General features: G+C 43.0%; 1 protein-coding gene across 3 annotated transcripts in view; it reads right to left on the bottom strand.

The window, feature by feature from the left end:
• The window catches only part of LOC116399008 (zinc finger matrin-type protein 4-like), a 98,284-nt gene that overhangs the window by 70,392 nt on the left and 12,159 nt on the right, over nt 1–15,733 (bottom strand). Inside the window, exon 2 of one of the 3 annotated variants that reach the window (XM_031875823.1) lies at nt 2,268–2,369. The exons of 1 other annotated variant lie outside the window; for it this stretch is intronic. In XM_031875823.1, coding sequence (XP_031731683.1) covers nt 2,268–2,369 — 102 coding nt within the window. Of the gene's footprint in view, nt 1–2,267; nt 8,509–15,733 lie in introns of those variants that run through there. One more of the 3 variants, XM_031875822.1, reaches the window with a different exon arrangement.

The raw sequence follows: 15,733 nt of genomic DNA, 5'->3' as shown, positions 1-15,733 counted from the left end.
ACAGAATGATCTGGCCTACAATGGACTCAGCAGACCACGGTTGGGAGGCACTCCGAGGCCCACCAAAAGCCAGGCGGGTTCCCCTGAACTGCTCATACCACTCAGGGGAACCCGCCTGGCTTTTGGTGGGCCTCGGAGTGTCCAGAAGGCGAACCGCGACCTGATGGACAACCAGCTCAACCCTCGAAGGAGACAGGGGAAGAAGAAGGGTCAGACTCCCGCTCCCGCTGGGCCGCAGCGATCCCCCGCTCCCGCTGGGCCGCAGCTAACTCCAGCTCCCCGTGTCCTGTTGGTGGTCCGGCCGACTCCAGCTCCCCGTGTCCTGTTGGTGGTCCGGCCGACTCCAGCTCCCGGTGTCCTGTTGGTGGTCCGGCCGACTCCAGCTCCCGGTGTCCGGTCGGCGATCCGGCCGACTCCAGCTGTCGCCTCCGTGCTGCAGCCGCTCCCGGCTACCGCCGTCTCCGAGCAGCAGCCGCCTCCAGTCCCGGCCGCCGCCGCCTCCGTGCCGCAGCGACCTCCAGTCCCGGCCGCCGCCGCCTCCGTGCCGCAGCGACCTCCAGTCCCGGCCGCCGCCGCCTCCGTGCCGCAGCGACCTCCAGCCGCCGCCGCCTCCGTGCCGCCGTCGCCTCCGTGCCGCAGCGACCTCCAGCCGCCGTCGCCTCCGTGCCGCAGCGACCTCCAGCCTCCGTGCCACAGCGATCTCCAGCCCCTGGAGACCTGTTCCCCGTCTGATCTCCAGCCGCCCCTGGAGACCTGTTCCCCGTCTGATCTCCGGACCCCCTCCACCCACCCGGTTGTGGACTTTGACTCTCGGCCTCGGAGAGCCCTGCCTTGTCCTGCCAGATTTCCCCCCCTTGTCTCGTCCTTGGATTACCTGTTTTTGTTTCGTGAGTTATTAAAACCCTTTTGTTCACTACTGTCTGCATTGGAGTCCTCATTATGTCCCATGACAAGAGTGGTAGTGAGTAGCAGTGGTGGGTGAGGTTATAATTGCCACATTCTACCCCGTAAATAAGATCGGACAGCGGTAGAGAACAGCTCATTAGCGAGCCAGGCCTTGTCAAGCATGAATGAAGCAGCTGAAGCAAATCAGCGAACTAAAGCGCAACCCTGTGAGTATCGTTATAACAGTAATGGCTAGCTAATCAAGCACACGTAAAGCTTCAGATATGACAAACCAAAGGACGTTAATATACTCAGTCAAACACAAACAGCCCAACAAAAAAAAGAACACGTTAAAACCACCTCCACATTCAGAGATCGGAGGCTGTGTTCAACACGCAGCCAGCCTATCTCTGCCTCCAGGACCGCAGACAGCAGTGCCGTCCTCACAGCGGAGCTGTGAAACAGGTTATTTGCAAAACAATAGAGCTATGGCAGCAAGGTATCACACAATTATTGGAGTAAGGGACCGTTGTCGATCTGTGATCCGTACTGATCCCTCCTCGTGGGTCAGCACACATGTGAACCGCAGATTAATTACACATTAACGTTAACCATCAGACTGTGAAATGAAGTTTTACTCACATCGTTATCCGCCAATATTCAGTAAAGTATGACATTTGTTTTTCTAGTCACCTATCACTGATGTTACATTGTAAACGAGCAATCTGTGTTGACAGGAAGAGAGCTAGTAACGTGGCTAATGGACAACGAGTTAAATAAGTCTGGAGCCTTGTAGACCAGCTGTATAATCAAACAAAGGGGTCTGTATCTGCCAATGTGGATCATCAATGATTACGATTAGTATCGGCGGCAAAGAAAAACATGATCAGGGATCTCTATGAGTTATATCTGCTCCCTTTTTCCTTTTGTGCTGATCCGTGACTACGATCCGAACCGTCAGTTGTATGATCGGTTGCACCAAGACACACGATGTAAATGGCAAAAGTAAATGGCAATGATTTATCGTTGTTAAAAAAAGCCACATGTGGCACCTTTAACATCTGTTTCACAGATGACGCATGCATGCATACCACCTGAATATATTATGTTTAGATCAAGTCAGTTCTGATGCTATTATGTCTTCATTTCTATTGCAGCTCTCGACTGAGGTCTGATGACAAAAAAGAGCGGGGTAAACTCAGGTGTGTTTTAATAACAGCATGTCAGCTGCAGGGCTCAGGTGTGTAGTTCAGCCAAGTGTCTCTGGGCTCAGGGGGGGCAGAGCCAGAACAGCATGAACTTAGGCCTTTCATTATTGACAAAAGAGTGGAGTGTATCAGAGTCATGTGAGGTAATGCAAAGGGGGGGGGGCGCATCTTCACCTCGTAATGGGCGACCCTCTGGGATTCAGAGATGAGCTGAGCGCTGCACACTTTGCAGTAGCTGTCTGTGAAAAGCCCTTGGTCCACCTCTGTTGACTTCATCTGGAGAAAGAGACAAACACGGACATGGTTACCGCTCCGGACGATGTGAACACAATGTTGACCGGTTAAAACACAGAGAAAAGCCTGCATTTTTATTTATTTCATGACTAAATGTCAACATGCGTCAGAACACCTGATGTTTGGGTTAGTTGAATCTCTGGCCTGCGAAATGAGGTCAAATCTGCAGGTCTGACCAACAGGACCTAAAATTGTTTTAAAAATGATAAAAAATAAAATCGGTATCAAAGTTGTGTCTACAAGATTTACCATCTGCAAAAAAAAGAATAAAAAAAGGCCAGCTATCACGCAGCAGCCTTGCTTTGTGAGTCTGCAGGGAGCCGAGGCAAACTGACCAAGATGTAATAGAGCAAGTAAACAATAATCTCATGTTGTACCTTCATCGTTGTCAATCAATATTTCATCACCTCATGCATTTCAGTTAGTGACAGATGCTGAGCAGCAATGAGTCAGAAAAAAACATTTCATATCAAACATTGCACTAAAACTTACAAGCAGAAGTTATACTTTAGGATGATGAATGAATAACAATGACAGAACAGTTTTCTTTTCCTGGAAATTCATTAATGCGCAATGAACTTGCGTCGAAGAATGTTGGGGATTCAGAGAGCGACGGCTGCTGAGAGCTTTTGTTGCCCTTCTCCACAGACACAGCCGAGCCATCTCTGCTTTCTATTACTAATTCAGCCCCCGCTTCCATCAGGGGGCTCACATTTCATATTTGGATGCAGTCCGGCTCGACGCATCCTCACTTATGCAGGCTCATTAGGAAGCAGCGCAGATGAGAACTGCAGTCGTGTAGGTTTAAAAAAACAATATTCTTCGCTGAGAGCAGAGACACATTGGCCGGGAGGAAAGAGCTTTTATAAGACGATGCTGAATGTTGTTGTGGTCTGTTCTATTTCTCATTAAAAATGAAACTTTGAAATATTCTTTCAAACTAAATGGGACCAAATCATCTTCACAAGCGCACACAGCTGGTAGCTGAGGCAGTGCACAGGAGACATACTGCGACGCACTTTCATAAATACATAAATGGTGCGTTACGTGGGTCGGTGCCACTTCCAACATGTTTTCTGCTAAGAGCTACAGGTGCAATAAAAATTACACAAAACATAAGATATTACAGCATAGTCTTCAAGTCGAGGACAAATGTGTGACATCAACAAATTTGAAAGTTTACTTTTAAATAGTTTTTTTTCACTTATATCACTTTGGCAGCTTTAAGTGATGAAGCTGCTAAAGTGATATCAGTGAATGTGTGACCATCATCATGGCCAAAATGATTGTGACTCACGATGCTCTCCGGATAATCATCGAAATGTGCTTCAAACTTAAAAAATGTCTCTAAAACATAATTTCTTTGTGAAGAATGAAATACTTTTTAATCGCACAGATGGGACACAGTACACATCCATTTTTCTAGTTAACGTCTTATTTGAAAAACAAACATAAATAAGGTCATTATAAATCATAATGTCCCCCTGCAAAAATAAAGAAGAAATTCATTAATTTATAAAAACAATGTTTTATGATAATTGCTGTATTCTTTTAAATTAGGCTCTATTTTCCACTTCATTATGTCAAATGGTACAGAAAACTATTTAATCAATTGCATCTGTATAATTTACCCTTCACTGAAGAAATACAGCAATTATCTTTTTACAGAAATACAAGCATTACAACAAAAATAAAGTCCAACTGGCATTGCGGCATACAGTCAAACTACTATTATTTGGACCCTTTTGAAGTAAAAAAAAAAAGAAATAACCTGAACACTGTGGCACTTTTCTGTCACCAAACAGTACTGCTTTGCCCTGTGGCCTAGAGAGTGAGACGTGCCAAACCTTGGTCCTTTTCAAGACAGATTGAAGTGCAAAAAATGTCAGCATGCTCAAACTCTTCCTGGCTCTGCTCGTTGAGGTGTGAGAATGTGCCCGCTGGCACAAAAACACTCTCTCGGAAGGAAGGCTATTTGCAGGTATGCACATAAGCCTGCGTGCAACCCTGGAAAGGCGAGGCGCTTCTCCTGCGTGACATTTCACCACAGCAACCTGTCCTCACCGGCTTCAATGAATGGAGGAGACGCGTACATCTTCACCTCTGCTCTCACACACAAACACACACCAACAACAACAGAAGTGACCACATGTATCTCTTCTTTTGCTCATGACGTGCTCATATATTTTAGTAAAAACTGCAGATGATAAAAATAACTCCTCCCCCTCCCCCCGGGGATGGATAATCTACATCTCATCATTATTTCATCTCTCCTCTTCTTCTGTCCGCGGTGCATTATCTGAAAGGAGTCGATTGTAGTGACAGAGAATTATCACCATCTCTTCAGCGTCCTTCAGCTAATTGTAGGAAAGTCAGGGTGAGGACATTTAATGACATCACCAGTGTTGCCAATTACACAGAACATTTTAGAAGCAAAGATGTTGATCGAAGACTGTCTGTAGAGCCCTCGCTTTCATCTTCAACGTTGGAAGAATGTTGCCCGCCTGGTTTCACCAACATGGCGAGTGATTGACTCGCCATTTTCTTCAGTCGATTCGTATGCTATCACAACGTCGCTCTGTGACATAAACCCATCTGCGTGAATATGCTACGCTCAGTGCTAGTGATGTAGAATAACGCGCTACGCTCAACGAAAGGAAGAGCGAGTGACCTACTTTCACGACTTACGACTTTCACCCAGGAGCCTCGTGTTCGCGTCGCGCGACGTTTGCGACAGCAGCGCTTCTGGTTGGATCAAAAGCATTTGTTCTGGAGTAGCCGCGATCAGGTCCGCACTACAACTAGAACGCCAAATCTCCTGGCACGTCGCTGCTCTGTGCTGCGACTCTGCCGCTGTCGAGAGCAGACGCTTTCAAGTTATAATTGTAGCCTCCGTCGTCCGCCTGAGGCTGGAGATATACTAGCTTACGTACACTGACTATGTACGCAAACAACGCTCTAAACGATATGCAGGGCAGCGTTGCATGGAAATGTTTGCAATAACTGAAAGCAGCCTCTCTAGTCATGAAAGGACCTCTATTTCACATTCCTAACATTGACATAGCTGCAAACGACCCCCCCCCCCCTCCGGGTCCCCCTCAGGTAGACACAGTTAGCTCTGTCAGCACTTCCGCTGTAGATTGCACTGTTAGCGCTGTTAGCTTTGTTAGCTCCGTTAGCGATGAAAATACTTAATTCGTTTTTTGATTTCTGGGTAAACGTGGATTTGGTTGACATGAGAGCCGCAACCCCCCCACCACTACCAGGTAACGGCGTGCAACATAGGGTGACCAGATCCATAACACCAAAAAGGAGGACACTCTGCGGTATTTAGTGAAGCTGTGAATAATTGCATAGGACTCTGGCGTGCTCCCCTCTACAATACAACTTTGTGTGATTGCTACATGATGTATGTGTATGTGTAACTTTTTGACTCTGAAAGAGTCAAAAAGTGTTTGTTCACAGTATTTGTATTTATTCAATCCATTGTGGTGTTCAAAAACTGACCACTGTGCTGAGTGCCACAAAGCATAACATTTGTGGTCTTAAAATGTACAAATTAAATCACAGGTCACATAAATAATAAATAATAAACAGATAAATTAATGTTTTAAAAGCATAAAGAAAACCAAACAAATTTGGTTAACATTTAATGGCTCAAAAAGTAAAGAATTTCTAAAGTGATTCAGTCTATTGGGGACTTGTGTGCAGTGTCTTCATCTGTGTATGTGTGCAGCAGTCCACTTGTATTCAAGCAAACTCCACCTTCACCCTCAGCAGAAGCTCAACAGCACCTCGGTCATCATGGTCGCCAAGCCCCCACCGCGCCTGGGCCTGTTCATCTCCTGCAGGGACACATAACAAAGCAACAATACTGTTATCAGCATTCAAAAATCTGTATTGTTTTAAATCCAATGAATATTCATATTATATGTAGCCCATTCATAAAATCAAAATGCTGCATTAGAAATCAATTTGGCTTAAGAGCTTCCTACAGGAAATTAGTAGCCTATATTTGCTCAATTAAATACACAGCAAACAAACTGCATAATATCAAGTGGATGCCACCGACACAACATAGTGTATGTCTGTTTGGGAAATAAAACATAAGACTAGTGTACTCACCAAATAGTTGATTCTCTATTTGCAATACTTCAGATTTTTCCTTGCTGCATCCAAGAGTTTTTTGTCTCCAAGGAACTTCTTGTACACGTCTGTGCAGGGAAAGGTGAAATTGACACAAACTTGCAGCTCAGCCTTGACACTGTCCACCTCCAGCCGATTCCTCTCGTTTCTCCATGCAGATGTCATCATTGAAAAGACTCGTTCTGTGTGTGCATTGCTGCATGGGATGGAGAAAATGTAGGCGCTGACCTTCCTGAGATTCACGAGTGGTACATCTGCTTTGGAAAACAGTTTCAGATATCGCTCCTCACTGTGGCAACCTTCCATTTTTGGAGAGCTGAAGGAAGCTTCCACCATGGCATATTCCTCATACAGTCCATCCACATCAATGTCTTGATTCAGATGTCAGATTGCAGGCCTGGATAGCATCACTGTATTCTTCATATGGCACAGCAGTTGTGAGACCAAGCTTTGCCACTTTGCTATGAAAGCTGGTCTCAGAGAAGTCGTATCTGTCACTTATGTATTTCTTTGCTCTTTCACAGAAAACAAGAAAATATGTCTCACATTTCTTTGCAAGGTAAGCTGGTAGCTGCTTGAGTTTGCTGTTCACAGTAAAGCCAAAGAACCTGTCCTTCAGCCTTCTCTCAAGTTTCTGTTTCAATTCAGTCATCAGCTTGAACACAGATGTAATGCTGAATGATTTGGCCTCAAGTGCTTCAATGCTGTCTGAAAACACCTTTAGAATGTGACTGAGGAAAAGAAAATATGTCTCAGACACTTCAGTGCTTTCCTCTCCAAAACATTTCCACAAAATCTTGGTGCATTCCTCCTCACCTTCACTCTGAAAGTAGCTGGTCAGTGGCTTCCAATACTTCAGCATTCTGTCAATAGATGGAAGCAGGGACAACCACCTTGTGACGACATGCCGCAGCAGATTGCATTCTTCCGCTTCCACAAACTCACAGAATTCCTTCAACTGTGCTGTTCTGCTTGCTGAGATGCTAAAATGGCTGTAAACCTTGAGCACAGCATTTTCAACATCAAAATCCAGGCTGCCTGCTGCATATCGTGTTGCATTGTGCAGAATATGGGCTAAACAGTTTGCAGGTAGCACATCCTTCTGAGTCAGTTTCAACTTCTGATAAACACTGTTGTGTTTTCCATAGTTGACACTGCCGTTGTCTGCTACATATGCAGACATGTATTTCACATCTAGACCAGACATCTCCAGTTTAACCAGCAGCTGGTTTGTTATAGCCTCTGAAGTTTAGTTGCTGTCACTGTAAAAATCCAACAGGGCATTTTGTACACCTTCCTCAAAGTGCAAATATCTCAGCACAATTGGGAAACACTTGGTTGTACCTTTGTTTGATGCGTCGGTTGCCACTGAAAAGGGCAAATTGTTTGCTTTGATGTAATCTGTATGTACCTGTACAGAGTAGGGCGCTAGGACATTCGCACACAATGCCTGGGCTTTAGTTCGGCCACACGCCATCCCCTTAGCTATGGGCGAATCACAAAATATCTCTCGGTCCACCTTCACGCTGCAGTCTACACCCCGGTACGACTGGTGGTGCTTTACAGCATGGTAAACCTTATACAGCTCAGCAGCGGAGATTTTGTCATCCAATGGCGACGTAGCTTCTCGAAAAAATGTTTTGAGTGAAGAGACACCTGCTGCACGTCTGTTACCTTTATGCTTCTCTGTTCCCGCATGTCTTTCAATGGCAGCTTTACCCTGACTGCTTATGTCAACATCACAGCAACAGAGAGTGCAGAAGCCATGAAAGGAGTCTCGACTGCTTTTTGAAATAAAACCATGTTCTTTGGTCCATTCTGGGTTGAACGACGTCTGACGTTTTGGCATGTTTTCTTCTATGGGTGCATCCCAAATCGGAGGAGCCACGAGCACGCTGGACACGCCCCCTCACTGTTGATTTGTTATTTGATTGGACGCTGCAGCTGAGCGGTCTGACGCTGGAGTTTCATACCACAGTGAAGACGATCACAGATTAAACTCAAGTTATATATTAGATCTGCTTTCTGATTCACCATCTGGTTAATATATGTTCATTGTAGTCTGAACAACAAAAGACCTCAAACAACTTTCTTCATTGATAAAAAGATTTGATCTGTTGTTTCCCTAAATAACTTGTATTATGTAATTAAAATCATTGAGCTGGAGAGAGGAAACACTTTTTACAACATGTAATGAAGAGAAACCATAATCATTGTGGGTTATTTTATAATGACTTCACAATCAGAATTTAAAAACATACCGAAGTAAATAATTAATAAATAAGACGCATTCCACCGGTAGAAACGATGCTGCGCGTATAAGCAGGACACAGAACACAGTATAAATACACACACTGTGTATAAATACCACACACGTATAAAAATACTCAATGCAGTTTGTTTAACAGGTAACAGACTACAGAGAAAACATCTCCACACTGACAGTGATGATAACTGTGTCTTTATTAATATAAGTAGTAGTTTAACACCATTAAATCAACTGAAAACATACGATCTTTTTTTTAATCGATATTTAAAGTGCATGTTTAAGGGAATGTTCGCTGAAAACGGCCATGACCAGAAAACAATTCTGTACAGTGATCATGTACAGACACAAATGGAGAGGAGAGAAGACGCGAGGAGATATGTTTCAACAGACATGAGACGTCCTTTCCTCTGAAGCGTCACGTGAAGCGACGTCGGTTTCTGATGATTGAGGTCAGTCGGCCTCAGTGCGTAGATATGACGTAGCCAGCACACGGAGCCTTGTTTACGTTTTTAACCAATGATATAGGGCTAGAACCTAACCTAAGCCTATCAGATATTTATTTGACAACGCTTTTAACCAATCATTTGTTAGACTGCGTTCCAGCAAAATATTCTATCGTGCGGCTCTTTAGGCCCAGTGGAACTCCAAAAAGGAGGACAAATACGTGTCCGGCTTGATGCTGCGCCGGACGCCGGACAGGGCATCGAAAATCCGGACTGTCCGGCCTAAATCCGGACATCTGGTCACCCTAGTGCAACACCATGTGCCGTGAAAGACCTTGTAAATTGTTTTGGTTTGAAGGCCTGCAACTTCTTGCTCACCTCACACGATTGTCTGCAGTGCACTGCCGAGCACCAAACAGCAGTCGGACAAAGTTAGTGACCAGCTGGTGATCACAGTGGTGCATTTCGCTGATGAACCTCAAGCACCCCTTTGGCCTTCCTGTACTGATATTACTTGTGATGACAACAGGATGACTTTTAAGTTGCAGACTTTCTTTTAATCTTTAGCATTTTAGCCTCACCTCTTGTGAGGTGAGGCTGTGAGGGACCGCAGCCCAGAGGCCACAGACTGACTGGAGGAGGATAAAACATGTCAGGGGGCAATGTCTGCGTCTAGGAATATAAATGATTCACTACCGACGCTCTCCTCCTCAGTCTTGGAATGAGTTTGAGAGCATCTTCAGATTCTACAGGACAAACAACATACATGAGCGGCTTTGAGAGCTCTATCAGCTTATGCAAATGTTGGGCCCACTGCCTGCTTTAGTAAGGGTGCACCGCTGCTGTAAACGATTGATCACCCTAAATTCTGTGAAGAAACAGAAGCATCGTCGCCAAACATCAGCAGCAGCACGAGGAGGTGCTATAGCAGCAGCAGCAGCAGCAGCAGCCTGGGAAACAAAACAACTCTTATCTTAGATTTATTTTCCCTCCGGAAGCATTCATTCCCAGTTGTTTCATTGTTCAACTCTGCATTTTCAGTGTGAGACTGAATTGTCGAGCTCCTGCAGTGTGAAATGAGCAGATAGAGAAAATAAATAGAAATGTTTGTGTTTATCTCCCTTATATGTCTCAACAATGCATTATTGTGGCGGAAAATAAGTATTTAGTTGCATCCGTTGTCGAGATATGACCTCTGACCCTAACTTTATTGTTGTTGTAAAGTCAGTAATCGTGGGAGTTTATGCTAGTGTTGCTGCAGAGTGCACAGCTCCGCAAGGACCACAACTGGTTATTAATCAATCTTGCCGTTTTGGCCACCATTTCTATCGGTCCTGATAACATTGTATTTACCAAACTAATGTGTAACGGAGCAGGAACAGTCAGACCAGACAATCTTAACAAGCGGTCCCCACCGTGGAGTGTTTGAACTGTTCTTTGTTGATCAAAATAGTGATGGAAATCCACTATTTTGTTTTTGTCTTAGTCCTGTGTCCAATGTCCTCCTTGTTTGTTTTTATCACCTCGTCCTGTGTTTTTAGTCAAGTTTTAGTTGACTAAAAGTCAAAGCATCTCATCTTTCATCTTAAGAACACGTAACTATTTTGGTATTGTTTTTCGTCAATGAAAACTTTTGACATTTCAGCCTTCTTTAGGCATCAGATTATATTGAACATTTGGTTGTTGTCAATGTTAACTCAATTAAACTTAAGTAAGTCAGTTAGTCCGAGGCCTCCTGACTGTGCTCATTGTGTGCCGCCACTGTAGTCTTGATGTGACGGGCCCAGGAGAGATTTATATATTTTTAACTACATTTTGTTCTAGTCTTTTTGTCAACAATTGCATGTTGATTCGGACGCAGTTAATGTTTAATGCTGTCGGTCTCGTCATCACCTTATCTTCACCTCATCGGGAAAAAAGAGTTGTTGACGAACACAATTGGTCTAGTTTTTGTTAGCGAAATTAACACCGGTTGACCGGCTGACACTAGGCGACTGGGTGAGGGCATGTGAGTTAACGTCGTCAGTGAAAATCACTCAACTTTGGATTGCCAGGCCGGCCTAGAGCCGTCTGCGGTGCACGACCACAGAGGAAAGGAGCTGGGCGGGGCTAGAGTCTCAGAGCAGTCGTCCCTGAATTAAATCCACCCCGCAGACTGCACTGACTCAACCCTTTGAGAAAATATTTTTGGTATACGTTTTGGTAAACGTATAGCCTAATTCAATGTGAATTTTTTAAAATCCTGATTCGGGTACAGCCCTAGCAATGCCGCTGCATTCACAGAACTTAGCGATTAACTGTAACAAGGAAAAAGGATTGATGGCCAAAACTACAAAAAGAAGAGCCAGCATCACCTTCTCCTTGTCCTTTGAGTGTGTCTATCACTCCGCAGCACCGGAGGGGAAGTCCTGCTGAGTGTGAAGTGCAGCTCTCCAAAGAGCAACCCAACATGTCCCTCTCCTTGGCGATCAATTCATTAAGATAATGTATTTTACTGTCAGACACACCAATGTAAGTGCAAGAGGTTGACTCTCTTCTAAACGAGATGCAGGGAAAATGATTAATTTCCACCTGGTGTGATTAAATAAGGAGAGGCATCAACATTGTAAACCGACAGGATGTTCTCTTCGCAATTCAATCATCAATATCTGATCAGTGCAGCTGTTGTTGACATTGTTACAGCCGGGCTCCTTCAGCACAGCACCGTGAGCTCATTGCTGAAGTCGTATTGCCACTTTGGTGAAGGAGGAACACGGGACAGAGAAGTCATAGAGGGAGCGGTGCAGAGGGCCTCGCGGTGACGATCAAATTAGCAGGATGCCAGCTTGTTTCTCACACCTAGTCAACACTGTTTACCATCTGTCTTTGACTCTGGCGGGGCGACAGCAAATCAGCTGTGGCCGGCTGCATGGAGCTGGACGCCCGAGGCTGGGGGGGGGGGATTAAGAGAGCTGATTATATTATTTGAATTTATGTTTTGCTCCCTGTTAAAGGTTTTCTGGGGGGAGTTTTTCCTCATCCGATGCGGACAAAGGACGTTAAAGCCCCCTGAGGCAAATTGATTTGTGATAATGGCCACACAAGTAGCTCTGTGAGGTTGAACTTAGGCACAGCAATGCTACGAGTTATATGCTAATGTCTGCACACCAGTGAGGCTGATGGGAATGGCATTACTTATGCAAATTTAAATGTTGACCAGATGATGCCACTAGATGAAAAGTCAGCGAAACACCAAAGTTATTACTGTGGAGAACACAAATATCTGTACCAAATCCCATTCCAACATTTTCCCCTGAATCAAAAATGTCAACATGCTGGTAACACTGAGGTGAAAAGTCAGGGGATCATCAAGTCACGAAGACTTATCATCTGGAAAACATGAATGACAGATTCATGTTACAGATGTGGAGATATTTCATAGCAGAAGTGAAAACTGTCTGGAGATCCCCAAAGTCATATCCACTGGGGAATATGAATTATGGAAATCTCTCTTTGGTAATCCCTGTTGAGATATGCCAGTCAAAACCAAGTAAGTAATCCTGCTGGTGGCACAATTAAAAATCCAGAGGATCAAACAAGACATTGACATTCATCATCTGGGAACCATGACTGTACAAAATGTCATGGCAATCCAACCGATAGTAGTCCTGGACCAAAGTAGTGGACAGACAACTGACATTGCCGTCTACCGCCGGTACCTTGGCTGAAAACACAAAGTTGTCTTTGCTGTTTGGCCTGGCTCTGCCTAATTCCACTTAACCTTTTGTACACCAAGCAATAATCTCCTAGACCCAAAGCAATATGGACACCAAATGTGTCTCTCTTTAGTTAATCTAATCTAATGTGCTACTGTTTTCACTTGGGTTGATTCGGCACCTCCCACGCAGGGACCTCAGATTCCTCTAGTGACAAGCTGTTGCGGCAGATCGGCCCCAGACTGTTCTCTCCATCATTAAACTGTCAGAGAGCTGTAGCACAGAGCACAGTGCTTATGAAACAGGAAACAGAGGCATTTTAAGGTCACGACTGACAACCAGCCCTGAACATCTGTTTCCAACTAGAGGTGTAAGAAGATATCGATACACTTGAGGATTGAGATATTATACTTTGTGATACTGTATTGATTTTTTGTTCATAGTTTACAAGGTTTGTGGCAGAGAGTTGTTCAGATTGCACAAAAAGTAGTGCTATGATGTTGGATGGTACAGGGATTGTGATGAACACAAATGCATATGCTACTGTTGTGACTGCATAAAATCATAATTTTTGTGTGTTCTTTGCACAAAGGAATCTAAACATAAAACTAAAAAATTGCGATATATTGCCTTGCTTAAAGTATCGCAGTATAATGCGATATATTTAAATCATAACCGCTGTGTTACGAAAAGTATCACAAGTGCACCACTGATTCACAAAAACAGAGCTCAGAGTTCGTCATCAAACAGGCATACATCTGATTTTCAGTTTATTTCACACTGGATAGGCAACCGCAACCAGGCTATGACAACAAACTAAGACTAAAGCTATGCCAACTGTAACCTAAAACATCATCGCTGGAAAACTCAATGTCATACTTAAATACATGAACATAACTGAGCTACAAATATATGGAGAAAAAGACACCAGAAGAAGGGATTTGCCACAACAGAGAAACAAGCCTTTTGGGAAAATTGATCAAATGATGCTTTAAAATGAGGATACCACTCCACGGAGTCTTCCTAAAGCACTCCTACAACATCACTTTCACTTGGTCATTACTGAATTTAGGAGACAGAGGTCCTTATATAATTCATGACAAAGAGACTTTAATTCAAGCAGTATTAAAGAGGCATGTAAATTATGCAGCAGCTTAGATAGAGCCTTTGCTTTTGACTTGCGAGTCCTGGGAGCCAATGGCTGTCTCTCAGGTAAACCAGGTTTACATACAATAAAACAACAATTTGAATTCATAATGACATGTGGTATTAGGAAGCTAAAGACATGGCAACATGGTTACATGATTCACCTAAATGATTTGAAATAAGCTGCCACATGGCATGAGATAAAAAAAGATACGACAGTACAGTGAAAAGTCACAGATGACAGCAATGTTACATGCTGGGATAGGAAAGCACTCCCTGTCAGACCTTGGAAAGAAATGTGGACTTTCAAAAGCAGGGCTCAACATTTACATGGAATGCCTTGTGCAGTTGTCCGATCGAAAAATAAATGTGATCTTTATGATGTACGATGTTCAGGATGATCGGCATTAATGCTTTCTAGTCGCCGATCCCTGATAATGCTACATTGTGAACCATTGCATTAAGTCGCATATTGGTGCGTTCATGCTCCAAACAGTAAACATTGGCGTTGGGTGAAGGTAGAGTACAACGTTATCGTGAACATGTTCAAATGTAATCCAGTTGTTTTAAGGACGTGTTTTCACAGAAATATGAAACATATATTAGAGATGAATTATGACCTGTTTAACTTCCTAACACTATCTTTAAGCAGCTTATAATACATAATTAAAACTACTAATGCCCCCCAAAAATGTTTAATCAAAGCAAATATTTATATGAAAATACAATAATTTATTTCCTAATCATTTGAATTGTGTGTTTGTATGCAAATAACTACTATATATATATATATATAACAATAACAAAGTAACAAGATAACATTTTCAATTTTTTACTTCTTTTTGACTGATTGTCAAAATCCCTGTTCATTTATTTATTTTTTAAGATGCAGAAAATGAGTTGATAGCTTAATTTGTAAAAAACAAAATGATTAGAAAGAACAACAATCTGTACATTGTACAAACGTGTTTCTAATAGTGTGATTTTTGTGTGCTATTCACTGTGCAATGAACCACAGCTAAAGATTACTTATCAGTTTATCTCCAGTCACTCACTTTTGATGTTTATTGGTGAAACTTCATTTTTTTCTTTATTTACATTGTGATCATTCAAAACGTTAAACTTGTAATCTACAACAATCTACAAAAGTTAAAATCAGTAAAATCATAACATTTAAAAAGTTCAATTGTAAAATTTCAAGAAAGATTCTTTACTTAAAAAAAGGTACAGTATCTCCCGACTGTGCTCTACTAATAATACTTCTGCATTTTTACAATTTAATAGCATGCATTGTCATGGACTAGCACTGCTAGCAACTAGCACTCACAATATCAACAAATGCATACAGGGATACAATATTGAGCCACATGAACAATAGGATTAAATTCAATATTAACTGCATTCTGTCATTTAGTACTTTGGCTGTTCAGTCCTTGCTCAGATAGACTAATGCTAATTAAAACTATTTTTAAAATGTCTTTAAAAAAATAATAACCCATTGAGAAATAATGAATCAGACTGCTTCTCGATACCCAGAATAAAGTAACCTTCAACAATATAGTATAGAGCTGTTTAATGGAGAGTGATGATAACACACGCATGATAGTGGTTACTCGTAAATCAGAGTTGGTCTTTCATGCCATATGC

Source organism: Anarrhichthys ocellatus, unplaced genomic scaffold, assembly GCF_004355925.1.
Source record: "Anarrhichthys ocellatus isolate YVR2014 unplaced genomic scaffold, GSC_Weel_1.0 scaffold97, whole genome shotgun sequence".
Classification (NCBI taxonomy): Eukaryota; Metazoa; Chordata; class Actinopteri; order Perciformes; family Anarhichadidae; genus Anarrhichthys; species Anarrhichthys ocellatus.
This window is presented reverse-complemented; position numbering and strand designations above follow the sequence as displayed.